Source organism: Somniosus microcephalus, chromosome 21 (genome assembly GCF_052327205.1).
Source record: "Somniosus microcephalus isolate GS21.2 chromosome 21, FLI_Smic_1.0, whole genome shotgun sequence".
Taxonomy (NCBI): domain Eukaryota; kingdom Metazoa; phylum Chordata; class Chondrichthyes; order Squaliformes; family Somniosidae; genus Somniosus; species Somniosus microcephalus.
The window spans coordinates 74,940,104-74,955,525 of NC_141007.1; the positions used below are offsets into that span (position 1 = coordinate 74,940,104).

The 15,422-nt window shown below is 48.4% G+C and overlaps 1 protein-coding gene across 1 annotated transcript in view; it reads right to left on the reverse strand.

The window, feature by feature from the left end:
* stxbp4 (syntaxin binding protein 4) overlaps positions 1-15,422 on the reverse strand; it is a 234,426-nt gene that overhangs the window by 25,852 nt on the left and 193,152 nt on the right. The window contains exon 19 of the mRNA XM_085964116.1: positions 10,669-10,726. Within this exon, the coding sequence (XP_085820242.1) occupies positions 10,669-10,726 (58 nt within the window). The remainder of the gene's footprint in view (positions 1-10,668; positions 10,727-15,422) is intronic.

The following is a 15,422-nucleotide window of genomic DNA, read 5'->3' on the forward strand; positions in this document are numbered from 1 at the left end:
GATGGGCCGAATGGCCTCCTCCTGTGCCTGTATGATTCTAACAGTCAGGTGCTTCCAGCGAAGGTCATTCATTCATGGGCATGTAGCTGTCTGCACTTTTCCTTCCTTCACCTTTCAATAATTTCTTTTAACAATTTCCTCAACATTGTTCGTTTTAAATAGTTTAGTTCGATTTTCTGCTCTTTGTGTTCTGTACTCTGACTGGCAATATGGATGGGCAGGCAACCACCATATTCTGCCAGTGCCTCTTGTCCCCTCCACTCTCTCTTTCTCCCCCCTCCTTTTTTCTCTCTTTCCCTCCTCGCTTTCTCTCCCTTCCCTTTTTCCTTTCTCTCTCTTTATAACTCTCAACCAACATCACTAGAACAAATTATCTGGTCATTTATCTCATTGCTATTTGTGGGACCTTGCTCTTCATAATTATAACCCGGGTAACATGGGTTCTCGGGCCCAATTTTGCTCCCAAATAATTTTGGAAAATTACAGTCAGGGCCTGCACTATTTCCTCCCTAGCGTCCCTCAAACGTAAAGCATCAATTCCTGGTGATTTGTCTACTTTACGTTTGAGAAACTTCTTTAGTACAAGGCAGACCACTTGATCAGCACCCATACCTCCAAACTTAATGGCCCAGAAATTCGGGTCGGGGGCTTCCCGCGGGTGCAAGCCCCCGACCTGCACTTACCTTGCACGCCGGCAGTTGAGCTGTAGGGCCCTGTGGAATTCCGATCCGGGGCCTGGCCCAGCTGCCGGCGTGCAGTGCTTGCGTGTCCCAGGGGCGCAGTTAGTTCGATGTGTCCCCTGGGATCACGTGGGCCATGGGCAGCCAATCGGAGGAGGGAAAAGCCCATTCATAAGTCTTGACAGGAAGAGCTGTTAAGACTTAAAAATACTACGGCCCCAAAATAGCAGTAAACCATCAAATAAATTTTAAAAAAACATCACATTTTTAAATAAGCTATAAATTACATTAAATAACTATTTTAAACAATAATTTAAATTTTTGAAAAAAATAATTTTATACTCTAATGGGGCTAAAAATAAACTTACCTTGCTTTAAAGTATTTAAAAATAATAAACCTGTGGAAAAAATGTTTTAATTTTAATTAATTGACCACTTACCTTGTAAAAAGCAGGCCTTACGCCTGCTTTTTAAATTTCTAAATTCTAAAGACTTACCCTCACGGAAAAACCTGTAAAAAAAAACGTACGTTCAAAGCGCACGCTCAGACTCCCCTGCGCGCGCGTTCAACCTCTGAACCCCTTCGTTCAGAGGAACGGAAGTGCCGGTTTCCCGCGCATGCGCAGTGCATGCACGAAACCGGCACTTCCATCGGGCTTACGGGTGAGTGCACAGCGCGTACTCACCCGTGGAGACCCGAATTTCTTTCTCAATATCCATCCCTTTCCACCACTGTGGCTGCAGTATGTACTCTTCTTCTTCTTTCGTATGGTAGTAGCAAAGCAAATCAGATGTCACTATCTAAGTCAGATATCCAGGCCAAAGCTTCCGGTGTAACAGTGTGGATATCTTGTAGGCTGCCTGCGAATTTCCTCTGAGGGCAGTGCTCAATGATGTGCTCCAGGGTCTGATTAGGAGCTCCACAGTCGCATGATGGGGATGCTTTCATCTTCCATCTATAGAGAAGGTGGCAGCATCTACCATGACCGGTTCTGAGGCAGTTGATGGTTGTCCACTGTTTGCAAGGAAGGTTTGATCCTTCAGGTTGTACTGTGGGGTCCTCTATAAGGAATCCATTTTGTATGTCACAGTTCTTCTAAGCATTTCGCCATTGGTCATCAAGGCTGAGGGGAGATAGTATGTACTATCTACGGGATGCACTGCACCTCCCAGCTCCGCAGACTCTACCACTGAGCAGGACAAGAGCAGCAACATCGTGGGAACACCATCACCTCCAAGTTCCCCTCTCAGTCACATAACCACCCTGACTTGGACATATATCATCATTGGATCAAGATCCTGGAATTCCCCACCTACCACTTTCGTGGGATCATAGAAACATAGAAGATAGGAGCAGGAGTAGGCCATTCGGCCCCTCGAGCCTGCTCCGCCATTCAACGAGATCATGGCTGATCATCCAAACTCAGTACCCCGTTCCTGCCTTCTCCCCATATCCCTTGATCCCTTTAGCCTTAAGAAATATATCCAACTCCTTCTTGAATATATTTAATGAATTGGCCTCCACTGCCTTCTGTGGTAGAGAATTCCACAGGTTCACCACTCTCTGGGTGAAGAAATTCCTCCTCATCTCAGTCCTAAATGGCTTACCCCTTATCCTTAGACTATGACCCCTAGTTCTGGACTCCCCGGCCATCGGGACATCCTTCCTGCACCTAGTCTGTCCAGGCCTGACAGAATTTTATAGGTTTCGATGAGATCCCCTCTCAATCTTCTAAACTCCAGTGAGTATAAGCCCAATCGACCCAATCTCTCCTCGTACGTCATTCCTGCCATCCCAGGTATTAGCCTGGTGAATCTTCGCTGCACTCCTTCCATGGCAAGAACGTCCTTCCTCAGGTAAGGCGACCAAAACTGCACACAATACTCAAGGTGCGGTCTCACCAAGGCCCTGTACAACTGCAGCAAGACATCCTTGTTCCTGTACTCGAACCCTCTTGCTACAAAGGCCAACATACCATTTGCCTTCTTAACCGCCTGCTACACCTGCATGCTTACCTTCAGCGACTGGTGCACAAGAACACCCAGGTCTCTTTGCACTTCCCCTTCTCCCAATCTATTGCCATTCAAATAATAATCTGTCTTCCTGTTTTTGCCACCAAAGTGGATAACCTCACATGTATCCACATTATAGTGCATTTGCCATGTTTCTGCCCAATCACCCAACCTGTCCAAATCGTACTGGAGTTTCACAACATCCACCTCACAGCATACCCTCCTACCCAGCTTTGTGTCGTCTGCAAATTTGGAGATATTACATCCAATTCCCTCGTCCAGATCATTAATATATATTGTGAACAGCTGGGGTCCTAGGACCGATCCTTGCGGTACCCCACTAGTCACTGCCTGCCACTCGGAAAACGACCCATTTATTCCAACTCTTTGCTTTCTATCTGCCAACCAGTTCTCTATCCAAGTCAATACCTTGCCCCCAAAGCCCATGTGCCTTAATTTTACAAGCTAATCTCTTATGCGGGACCTTATCGAAAGCCTTCTGAAAGTCCAAATACACCACATCCACTGATTCTCCCTTCTCTATTTTACCAGTTACATCCTCAAAAAATTCCAGTAGATTAGTCAAGCATGATTTACCTTTTGTAAATCCATGTTGACTTTGTCCGATCCTGTCACTGCTTTCCAAGTGCTCTGCTATTACATCTTTTATAATGGACTCTCGCATTTTCCCCACTACCGATGTCAGGCTTACCGGTCTATAATTCCCCGCTTTTTCTCTACCACCTTTTTTGAATAGTGGGGTAACATTAGCTACCCTCCAATCCATGGGTACTGTTCCAGAGTCTATCGAGTTCTGGAAGATGACCAGCAATGCATCTACTATCTCCAGGGCCACTTCCTTAAGTACCCTAGGATGTAGATTATCAGGCCCTGGGGATTTATCGGCCTTCAATCCCATCAACTTCCCCAACACCATTTCCCTACAAATACTGATTTCTTTCAGTTCCTCCCCCTCATTAGTCCCTATGTTCCCCGACAGGAGGTTATTTGTGTCCTCCTTTGTGAAGACAGAACCAAAATATGTATTTAATTGGTCTGCCATTTCTTTGTTCCCCATTATAAAGTCCCCCGATTCTGACTGCAAGGGACCTACACTTGACTTCACCAATCTTTTTCTCTTCACATATCTATAAAAGCTTTTACAGTCAGTTTTTATGTTCCCTGAAAGCTTACTTTCATAATCTATTTTCCCCCTCTTAATTAATCCCTTTGTCCTCCTTTGCTGAATCCTAAACTGCTCCCAATCCTCAGGTTTGCTGCTTTTTTTGGCCAATTTATATGCCCTCTCTTTGGATCTTATGTTATCCCTAATTTCCATTGTTAGACATGGTTGAGTCACCTTTTTTGATTTATTTTTATGCCAAACTGGGATAAACAAATTCTGTAGTTCATCCATGTGATCTTTGAATGTTTGCCATTGCCTATCCACCGTTAGCCCTTTGAGTGACATTGCCCAATCAATCCTACCCAACTCATGTCTCATACCATCATAGTTCCCTTTATTTAAATTCAGGACCTTAGTCTCTGAGTCAACTACTTCCCTCTCCATCTTAATGAAGAATTCGATCATATTATGATCGCTCTGACCTAAGGGGCCTCGCACAACAAGATTGCTAATTAATCCTTTCTTGTTGCATAATACCCAGTCTAAGATGGCCTGATCCCTAGTTGGTTCCTCGACATATTGGTCCAGGAAACCATCCCGTATACACTCCAGGAATTCCTCCTCCACAGTATTGTTACTAATTTGGTTAGCCCAATCTATATGTAGATTAAAGTCACCGATGATGACTGCTGTGCCCTTATTGCACGCTTCTCTAATTTCCCTTTTAATGCCATCCCCAACCTCTGCATTACTGTTTGGGGGTCTATACACCACTCCCACTAATGTTTTCTGCCCTTTGGTATTTCTCAGTTCTACCCATACAGATTCCACATCATCAGAGCGAATATCTTTCCTTACAATTGTGTTAATCCCCTCTTTAACCAGCAATGCTACCTCACCTCCTTTTCCTTTTTGCCTATCTTTCCTGAATATTGAATACCCCTGGATGTTGAATTCCCAGCCTTGGTCCCCCTGGAGCCATGTTTCCGTAATTCCAATCATATCATATTCATTTACCTCTATTTGCGCTGCTAATTCATCCACCTTATTACGAATGCTCCTTGCATTAAGACACAAAGCCTTCAGGGATCACTATCAACACAAGGACTGCAGCTGTTTCAAGAAGACAGCCCACCAACAACTATGGACGGGCAACAAACCTGGCCTTGCCATCATCACCCACACCAAGAGAACAAATAAATAAGAAGTACAATCTCTCTGAATAACATATTCCACTAACTATTCTGCCCCACTCTGGTGGTTGTGCAATCTAAATATCCACCTCCTCTGAGGCAAAGTATTTATTTTTCTCCTCTGCCACTCCCTCCCTCATTCTCTGCAGCAACTCTTCCTTATCCTCTTACTACTAATAAGCTTCAAGAAAGCTCTTTACGATTTTTGCTAATTTTTTTCTTAGCGTTTCTGTAGTTCTGTATATTCTTCATGTTTGTCCTGACATTCTTTTATCGAATATTTGCATTAGCCACTAACCACCGTATTACTGAGCAGATTTGCTTCTCTCTCTTGTTCCCGCGAATCCACAGAAACTTAACTGGACCAGCCACATAAATACTGTGGCAACAAGAGCAGATCAGAGGCTGGGTATTCTGCGGCGCGTGTCTCACCTCCTGACACCCCAAAGCCTTTCCACCATCTACAAGGCACAAGTAAGGAGTGTGATGGAATACTCTCCACTTGCCTGGATGAGTGCAGCTCCAACAACACTCAAGAAGCTCGACACCATTCAGGATAAAGCAGCCCGCTTGATTGGCACTCCATCCACCACCTTCAACATTCACTCCCTCCACCACCGGCGCACCGTGGCTACAGTGTGTACCATCTACAAGATGCACTGCAGCAACTCGCCAAGGTTTCTTCAATAGAACCTCCCAAACCCGCGACCTCTACCACTTAGAAGGACAAGGACAGCAGGCACATGGGAACACCACCACCTCCAATGTCCCTTCCATGTCACACACCATCCTGACTTGGAAATCTATTGCCGTTCCTTCATCGTCGCTGGGTCAAAATCCTGGAACTCCCTCCCTAGCAGCACTGTGGGAGCACCTTCACCACACTGACTGCAGCAGTTCAAGAAGGCGGCTCACCACCACCTTCTCCAGGGCAACTAGGTATGGGCTTGCCAGCGATGCCCACATCCCTGGAACGAATAAAAAAAACTAAGGCAGTGCGTCCAAAACCAGGAGTTGGGTCTGGAGACGCAACAGATTGGGAATCAAGGCTGGGAGTAAGCAGAGGTCTCGAGGCAGGTCGGGAGGTGACAGACTGAGAGTCAGGCTGGGAGCCAGGAGCGCTAGTGGCTGGGTTGGCTGCAATCCACTACAATCGCTGCTTTCATGCACTAGGGAAAGAGGACAGGAAGATACTGAAGGTACAACAGGAGGCAAAGACACATCTCGCCAGATTTAAGGTGAGTGAGAGGCAGTGTGGGCAAGAAATAGTGTGAGGAGTAAGAATGAGAGCGAGTGAGAGGCAGTGTGAACAAGAGCCAGTGAGAGACAGTGTGAACAAGAGCCAGTGAGAGACAGTGTGAACAGAGCCAGTGAGAGACAGTGTGAACAAGAGCCAGTGAGAGACAGTGTGAACAGAGCCAGTGAGAGACAGTGTGAACAGAGCCAGTGAGAGACAGTGTGAACAAGAGCCAGTGAGAGACAGTGTGAACAAGAGCCAGTGAGAGACAGTGTGAACAAGAGCCAGTGAGAGACAGTGTGAACAAGAGCCAGTGAGAGACAGTGTGAACAAGAGCCAGTGAGAGACAGTGAGAACAAGAGCCAGTGAGAGGCAGTGTGAACAAGAGCCAGTGAGAGACAGTGTGAACAAGAGCCAGTGAGAGACAGTGTGAACAAGAGCCAGTGAGAGACAGTGTGAACAGAGCCAGTGAGAGACAGTGTGAACAAGAGCCAGTGAGAGACAGTGTGAACAAGAGCCAGTGAGAGACAGTGTGAACAAGAGCCAGTGAGAGACAGTGTGAACAAGAGCCAGTGAGAGACAGTGTGAACAAGAGCCAGTGAGAGACAGTGTGAACAAGAGCCAGTGAGAGACAGTGTGAGCAAGAGCCAGTGAGAGACAGTGTAAGCAAGAGCCAGTGAGAGACAGTGTGAACAAGAGCCAGTGAGAGACAGTGTGAACAGAGCCAGTGAGAGACAGTGTGAACAGAGCCAGTGAGAGACAGTGTGAACAAGAGCCAGTGAGAGACAGTGTGAACAAGAGCCAGTGAGAGACAGTGTGAACAAGAGCCAGTGAGAGACAGTGTGAACAGAGCCAGTGAGAGACAGTGTGAACAAGAGCCAGTGAGAGACAGTGTGAGCAAGAGCCAGTGAGAGACAGTGTGAACAGAGCCAGTGAGAGACAGTGTGAACAAGAGCCAGTGAGAGACAGTGTGAACAAGAGCCAGTGAGAGACAGTGTGAACAAGAGCCAGTGAGAGACAGTGTGAACAAGAGCCAGTGAGAGGCAGTGTGAGCAAGAGCCAGTGAGAGACAGTGTGAACAAGAGCCAGTGAGAGACAGTGTGAACAGAGCCAGTGAGAGACAGTGTGAACAGAGCCAGTGAGAGACAGTGTGAACAAGAGCCAGTGAGAGGCAGTGTGAGCAAGAGCCAGTGAGAGACAGTGTGAACAAGAGCCAGTGAGAGACAGTGTGAACAGAGCCAGTGAGAGACAGTGTGAACAAGAGCCAGTGAGAGGCAGTGTGAACAAGAGCCAGTGAGAGACAGTGTGAACAAGAGCCAGTGAGAGACAGTGTGAACAAGAGCCAGTGAGAGACAGTGTGAACAAGAGCCAGTGAGAGACAGTGTGAGCAAGAGCCAGTGAGAGGCAGTGTGAACAAGAGCCAGTGAGAGGCAGTGTGAACAAGAGCCAGTGAGAGACAGTGTGAACAAGAGCCAGTGAGAGACAGTGTGAACAAGAGCCAGTGAGAGGCAGTGTGAACAAGAGCCAGTGAGAGACAGTGTGAACAAGAGCCAGTGAGAGACAGTGTGAACAAGAGCCAGTGAGAGACAGTGTGAACAGAGCCAGTGAGAGACAGTGTGAACAGAGCCAGTGAGAGACAGTGTGAACAAGAGCCAGTGAGAGGCAGTGTGAGCAAGAGCCAGTGAGAGACAGTGTGAACAAGAGCCAGTGAGAGACAGTGTGAACAGAGCCAGTGAGAGACAGTGTGAGCAAGAGCCAGTGAGAGGCAGTGTGAACAAGAGCCAGTGAGAGACAGTGTGAACAAGAGCCAGTGAGAGACAGTGTGAGCAAGAGCCAGTGAGAGACAGTGTGAACAAGAGCCAGTGAGAGACAGTGTGAACAAGAGCCAGTGAGAGACAGTGTGAACAAGAGCCAGTGAGAGGCAGTGTGAACAAGAGCCAGTGAGAGACAGTGTGAGCAAGAGCCAGTGAGAGACAGTGTGAACAAGAGCCAGTGAGAGGCAGTGTGAACAAGAGCCAGTGAGAGACAGTGTGAACAAGAGCCAGTGAGAGACAGTGTGAACAAGAGCCAGTGAGAGACAGTGTGAGCAAGAGCCAGTGAGAGACAGTGTGAACAAGAGCCAGTGAGAGACAGTGTGAGCAAGAGCCAGTGAGAGACAGTGTGAACAGAGCCAGTGAGAGACAGTGTGAACAAGAGCCAGTGAGAGACAGTGTGAACAAGAGCCAGTGAGAGACAGTGTGAACAAGAGCCAGTGAGAGGCAGTGTGAACAAGAGCCAGTGAGAGGCAGTGTGAGCAAGAGCCAGTGAGAGACAGTGTGAGCAAGAGCCAGTGAGAGACAGTGTGAACAAGAGCCAGTGAGAGGCAGTGTGAGCAAGAGCCAGTGAGAGACAGTGTGAACAAGAGCCAGTGAGAGGCAGTGTGAACAAGAGCCAGTGAGAGACAGTGTGAGCAAGAGCCAGTGAGAGACAGTGTGAGCAAGAGCCAGTGAGAGACAGTGTGAGCGAGAGACAGTGTGAGCAAGAGCCAGTGAGAGACAGTGTGAACAAGAGCCAGTGAGAGGCAGTGTGAACAAGAGCCAGTGAGAGACAGTGTGAACAAGGGCCAGTGAGAGGCAGTGTGAACAAGAGCCAGTGAGAGACAGTGTGAGCAAGAGCCAGTGAGAGACAGTGTGAGCAAGAGCCAGTGAGAGACAGTGTGAGCAAGAGCCAGTGAGAGACAGTGTGAGCAAGAGCCAGTGAGAGACAGTCTGAACAAGAGCCAGTGAGAGACAGTGTGAACAAGAGCCAGTGAGAGGCAGTGTGAGCAAGAGCCAGTGAGAGACAGTGTGAACAGAGCCAGTGAGAGACAGTGTGAGCAAGAGCCAGTGAGAGACAGTGTGAACAAGAGCCAGTGAGAGACAGTGTGAACAGAGCCAGTGAGAGACAGTGTGAACAGAGCCAGTGAGAGACAGTGTGAGCAAGAGCCAGTGAGAGACAGTGTGAACAGAGCCAGTGAGAGACAGTGTGAACAGAGCCAGTGAGAGACAGTCTGAACAAGAGCCAGTGAGAGACAGTGTGAACAGAGCCAGTGAGAGACAGTGTGAACAGAGCCAGTGAGAGACAGTGTGAGCAAGAGCCAGTGAGAGACAGTGTGAACAGAGCCAGTGAGAGACAGTGTGAGCACACACCTACCTAGCCTGACCAATCCTTCTCTCTCCAGAATGTCATCTAATTACATTAATTTTAAACTGCTCATCCTTGTCTCTAAATCCCTCTATGTCCTCTTTATCTCTGCCACCTCCTCTGGCTCTATATCCCTCTGATCGCTCTTTGACTCTGACCTGTCGTGCAATTTCCCTCCGTTCACTATATCACCTGGGTCTTACTCCCAAATTCCCTCCCTAAACCTCTCCTGCTTCAGAAACCTTCTCAAAGCCCCTCTCTGTGACCAAGCTTTCAGTCGCCCCTCCCAATCGCTCCTTCTTTGGCTCAGTGTCTGTTTTTTCTGTTCTGTGCAGCACCGTGGGAATTTTTTTTAATGTTCAAGGCGTTATGTAAATGCAAGATGTTGTTGCAATTGCCTTTAGTACTGTCTGGTTCCTTAGACTTTCCTGGTATCTTGTTCCAAACTCTGTTGCTATGATACGGATGACAGCAAAGACAACGACGACTTGATGGCTATTCCAACGCTCTCCCAGCCAGCCTCCCATCTTCGACCCTCCATAAACTGGAGCTCATCCAAAACTCCGCTGCCCGTATCCTAACTCGCACCAAGTCCCGTTCACCCATCACCTTCTGTGCTCACTGACCTACATTGGCCTTCGGTCCGGCAACGCCTCGATTTTAAAATTCTCATCCTCGTATTCAAATCCCTCTGTGGTCTCGCCCCTCCCTATCTCTGTAAACTCCTCCAGCCCCACAACCCTCCGAGATCTCTGCGCTCCTCCAATTCTGGCCCTTTGAGCATCCCTGATTTTAATCGCTCCACCATTGGCGGCCGTGCCTTCAGCTGCCTGGGCCCTAAACTGTGGAATTAACTCCCTAAACCTCTCCGCGTCTCTACCTGTCTCCAACTTTAAGACCTACCTCTTTGACCAAGCTTTTGATCACCTGTCCTAATTATGTGGCTCGGTGTCAAATGTTGTTTGAAAACGCTCCTGTGAAGCGCCCTGGGACGTTTTACTACGTTAAAGGTGCTCTGTAAATGCAAGAGTCACGCAGCACTTGGCTGGCACATCCCTGTAGGAGTGTGGCAGAGATCAGTGGTTTGGGGAGGCTGTAGTGTAAACTCAATTCTTACCAATCCGTGGCACGGCACAAAGGAACTTCAAACACATCACGCCACTGTACGCCGGCATTCTTTAACACTGCACTTTCCAGCGTTACCTATTGATAACCAATCACTGCGGCTAGCCGGCACACATTCTCTGAAGCACTTACTTGATAAAATACTTAATCCCGTCTGCAGTGTAAGCTTCTTCCCATCCATAGGGCAGACCTGTAGTGAGAAGCACAGAGTAATCACTCGCTGGGAGCTCAGTGGAGGAACAGACATCTCCAGCAATAGAAATTCATGGGTTCAGCACGAGATCTTCCTCAAATCACTGCTGCACTCAGTTAAATAGTAGTCACTTTTCTATCACATCTGAAGGGCAACTCTGGTGCTGTGATATAGAGGAGGGGCAATGGAGTGATATAGAGGAGGGGCAATGGAGTGATATAGAGGAGGGGGCAATGGAGTGATATAGAGGAGGGGGCAATGGTGTGATATAGAGGAGGGGCAATGGTGTGATATAGAGGAGGGGCAATGGAGTGATATAGAGGAGGGGTAATGGAGTGATATAGAGGAGGGGGCAATGGAGTGATATAGAGGAGGGGGCAATGGTGTGATATAGAGGAGGGGCAATGGTGTGATATGGAGGAGGGGCAATGGAGTGATATAGAGGAGGGGGCAATGGTGTGATATAGAGGAGGGGCAATGGTGTGATATAGAGGAGGGGCAATGGAGTGATATAGAGGAGGGGCAATGGAGTGATATAGAGGAGGGGGTAATGGAGTGATATAGAGGAGGGGGCAATGGAGTGATATAGAGGAGGGGGCAATGGTGTGATATAGAGGAGGGGCAATGGTGTGATATAGAGGAGGGGCAATGGAGTGATATAGAGGAGGGGGCAATGGAGTGATATAGAGGAGGGGCAATGGAGTGATATAGAGGGGGCAATGGTGTGATATAGAGGAGGGGGCAATGGTGTGTTATAGAGGAGGGGCAACGGAGTGATATAGAGGAGGGGGTAATGGAGTGATATAGAGGAGGGGGCAATGGAGTGATATAGAGGAGGGGGCAATGGTGTGACATAGAGGAGGGGGCAATGGAGTGATATAGAGGAGGGGCAATGGAGTGATATAGAGGGGGCAATGGTGTGATATAGAGGAGGGGGCAATGGTGTGTTATAGAGGAGGGGCAATGGATTGATATAGAGGAGGGGGTAATGGAGTGATATAGAGAAGGGGCAACGGAGTGATATAGAGGAGGGGCAATGGTGTGTTATAGAGGAGGGGCAACGGAGTGATATAGAGTGGGGGCAATGGATTGATATAGAGGAGGGGTAATGGAGTGATATAGAGAAGGGGCAATGGAGTGATATAGAGGAGAGGCAATGGAGTGATATAGAGGAGGGGCAATGGTGTGTTATAGAGGAGGGGCAACGGAGTGATATAGAGGGGCAATGGAGTGATATAGAGGAGGGGCAATGGAGTGATATAGAGGAGGGGCAATGGTGTGTTATAGAGGAGGGGCAATGGTGTGATATAGAGGAGGGGCAATGGAGTGATATAGAGGAGGGGCAATGGAGTGATATAGAGGAGGGGCAATGGTGTGTTATAGAGGAGGGGCAATGGTGTGATATAGAGGAGGGGCAATGGTGTGATATAGAGGAGGGGCAATGGTGTGTTATAGAGGAGGGGCAACGGAGTGATATAGAGGGGCAATGGAGTGATATAGAGGAGGGGCAATGGAGTGATATAGAGGAGGGGCAATGGAGTGATATAGAGGAGGGGCAATGGAGTGATATAGAGGAGGGGCAATGGTGTGTTATAGAGGAGGGGCAACGGAGTGATATAGAGGAGGGGCAATGGAGTGACATAGAGGAGGGGCAATGGTGTGTTATAGAGGAGGGGCAATGGAGTGATATAGAGGAGGGGCAATGGAGTGATATAGAGGAGGGGCAATGGAGTGATATAGAGGAGGGGCAATGGAGTGATATAGAGGAGGGGCAATGGAGTGATATAGAGGGGCAATGGAGTGATATAGAGGAGGGGCAATGGAGTGATATAGAGGACGGGGCAATGGAGTGATATAGAGGAGGGGCAATGGAGTGATATAGAGGAGGGGCAATGGAGTGATATAGAGGAGGGGCAATGGTGTGTTATAGAGGAGGCAATGGTGTGATATAGAGGAGGGGCAATGGAGTGATATAGAGGAGGGGCAATGGTGTGTTATAGAGGAGGCAATGGAGTGATATAGAGGAGGGCAATGGAGTGATATAGAGGAGGGGGCAATGATGTGATATAGAGCAGGGGCAATGGTGTGATATAGAGGAGGGGCAATGGTGTGATATAGAGGAGGGGCAATGGTGTGATATAGAGGAGGGGCAATGGTGTGTTATAGAGGAGGGGCAATGGAGTGATATAGAGGAGGGGCAATGGAGTGATATAGAGGAGGGGGCAATGGAGTGATATAGAGGAGGGGCAATGGTGTGATATAGAGGAGGGGCAATGGAGTGATATAGAGGAGGGGCAATGGAGTGATATAGAGGAGGGGCAATGGAGTGTTATAGAGGAGGAGCAATGGAGTGATATAGAGGAGGGGGTAATGGAGTGATAGAGGAGGGGGTAATGGAGTGATATAGAGGAGGGGCAATGGAGTGATATAGAGGAGGGGCAATGGAGTGTTATAGAGGGGCAATGGAGTGATATAGAGGAGGGGCAATGGAGTGTTATAGAGGAGGGGCAATGGAGTGATATAGAGGAGGGGCAATGGAGTGATATAGAGGAGGGGCAATGGAGTGATATAGAGGGGCAATGGTGTGATATAGAGGAGGGGCAATGGTGTGATATAGAGGAGGGGCAATGGAGTGACATAGAGGAGGGGCAATGGAGTGATATAGAGGGGCAATGGTGTGATATAGAGGAGGGGCAATGGAGTGATGTAGAGGAGGGGCAATGGAGTGATATAGAGGAGGGGCAATGGAGTGATATAGAGGAGGGGGTAATGGAGTGATAGAGGAGGGGGTAATGGAGTGATATAGAGTAGGGGCAATGGAGTGTTATAGAGGAGGGGCAATGGAGTGATATAGAGGAGGGGCAATGGTGTGTTATAGAGGAGGGGCAACGGAGTGATATAGAGTGGGGGCAATGGATTGATATAGAGGAGGGGTAATGGAGTGATATAGAGAAGGGGCAATGGAGTGATATAGAGGAGGGGCAATGGAGTGATATAGAGGAGGGACAATGGTGTGATATAGAGGAGGGGGCAATGGTGTGATATAGAGGAGGGGTAATGGAGTGATTTAGAGGAGGGGTCATGGTGTGATATAGAGGAGGGGCAATGGAGTGATATAGAGGAGGGGCAATGGTGTGTTGTAGAGGAGGGGCAACGGAGTGATATAGAGGAGGGGCAATGGAGTGATATAGAGGAGGGGGCAATGGAGTGATATAGAGGAGGGGCAATGGAGTGATATAGAGGAGGGGCAATGGTGTGTTGTAGAGGAGGGGCAACGGAGTGATATAGAGGAGGGGGCAATGGAGTGATATAGAGGAGGGGCAATGGAGTGATATAGAGGAGGGGCAATGGAGTGATATAGAGGAGGGGCAATGGAGTGATATAGAGGAGGGGTAATGGAGTGATATAGAGGAGGGGCAATGGAGTGATATAGAGGAGGGGGCAATGGAGTGATATAGAGGAGGGGCAATGGAGTGATAGAGGGGCAATGGTGTGATATAGAGGAGGGGTAATGGAGTGATATAGAGGAGGGGCAATGGAGTGATATAGAGGAGGGGCAATGGAGTGATATAGAGGGGCAATGGAGTGATATAGAGGAGGGGCAATGGAGTGATATAGAGGAGGGGTAATGGAGTGATATAGAGGAGGGGTAATGGAGTGATATAGAGGAGGGGCAATGGAGTGATATAGTGGAGGGGCAATGGTGTGATATAGAGGAGGGGTAATGGAGTGATATAGAGGAGGGGCAATGGAGTGATATAGAGGAGGGGCAATGGAGTGATATAGAGGAGGGGCAATGGTGTGATATAGAGGAGGGGGCAATGGTGTGATATGGAGGAGGGGCAATGGAGTGATATAGAGGAGGGGCAATGGTGTGTTATAGAAGAGGCAATGGTGTGATATAGAGGAGGGGCAATGGAGTGATATAGAGGAGGGGCAATGGTGTGTTATAGAGGAGGCAATGGAGTGATATAGAGGAGGGGCAATGGAGTGATATAGAGGAGGGGCAATGGTGTGATATAGAGGAGGGGGCAATGGTGTGATATAGAGGAGGGGCAATGGAGTGATATAGAGGAGGGGCAATGGTGTGTTATAGAGGAGGCAATGGAGTGATATAGAGGAGGGGCAATGGTGTGATATAGAGGAGGGGCAATGGTGTGATATAGAGGAGGGGCAATGGTGTGATATAGAGGAGGGGGCAATGGTGTGATATAGAGGAGGGGCAATGGAGTGATATAGAGGAGGGGCAATGGTGTGTTTTAGAGGAGGCAATGGAGTGATATAGAGGAGGGGCAATGGTGTGATATAGAGGAGGGGCAATGGTGTGATATAGAGGAGGGGCAATGGTGTGATATAGAGGAGGGGCAATGGTGTGATATAGAGGAGGGGCAATGGAGTGATATAGAGGAGGGGCAATGGTGTGTTATAGAGGAGGGGCAATGGTGTGATCTAGAGGAGGGGCAATGGAGTGATATAGAGGAGGGGGCAATCGAGTGATATAGAGGAGGGGCAATGGTGTGATATAGAGGAGGGGAAATGGTGTGATATAGAGGAGGGGCAATGGTGTGATATAGAGGAGGGGCAATGGAGTGATATAGAGGAGGGGGCAATGGAGTGATATAGAGGAGGGGCAATGGATTGATATAGAGGAGGGGCAATGGAGTGATATAGAGGAGGGGCAATGGAGTGATAT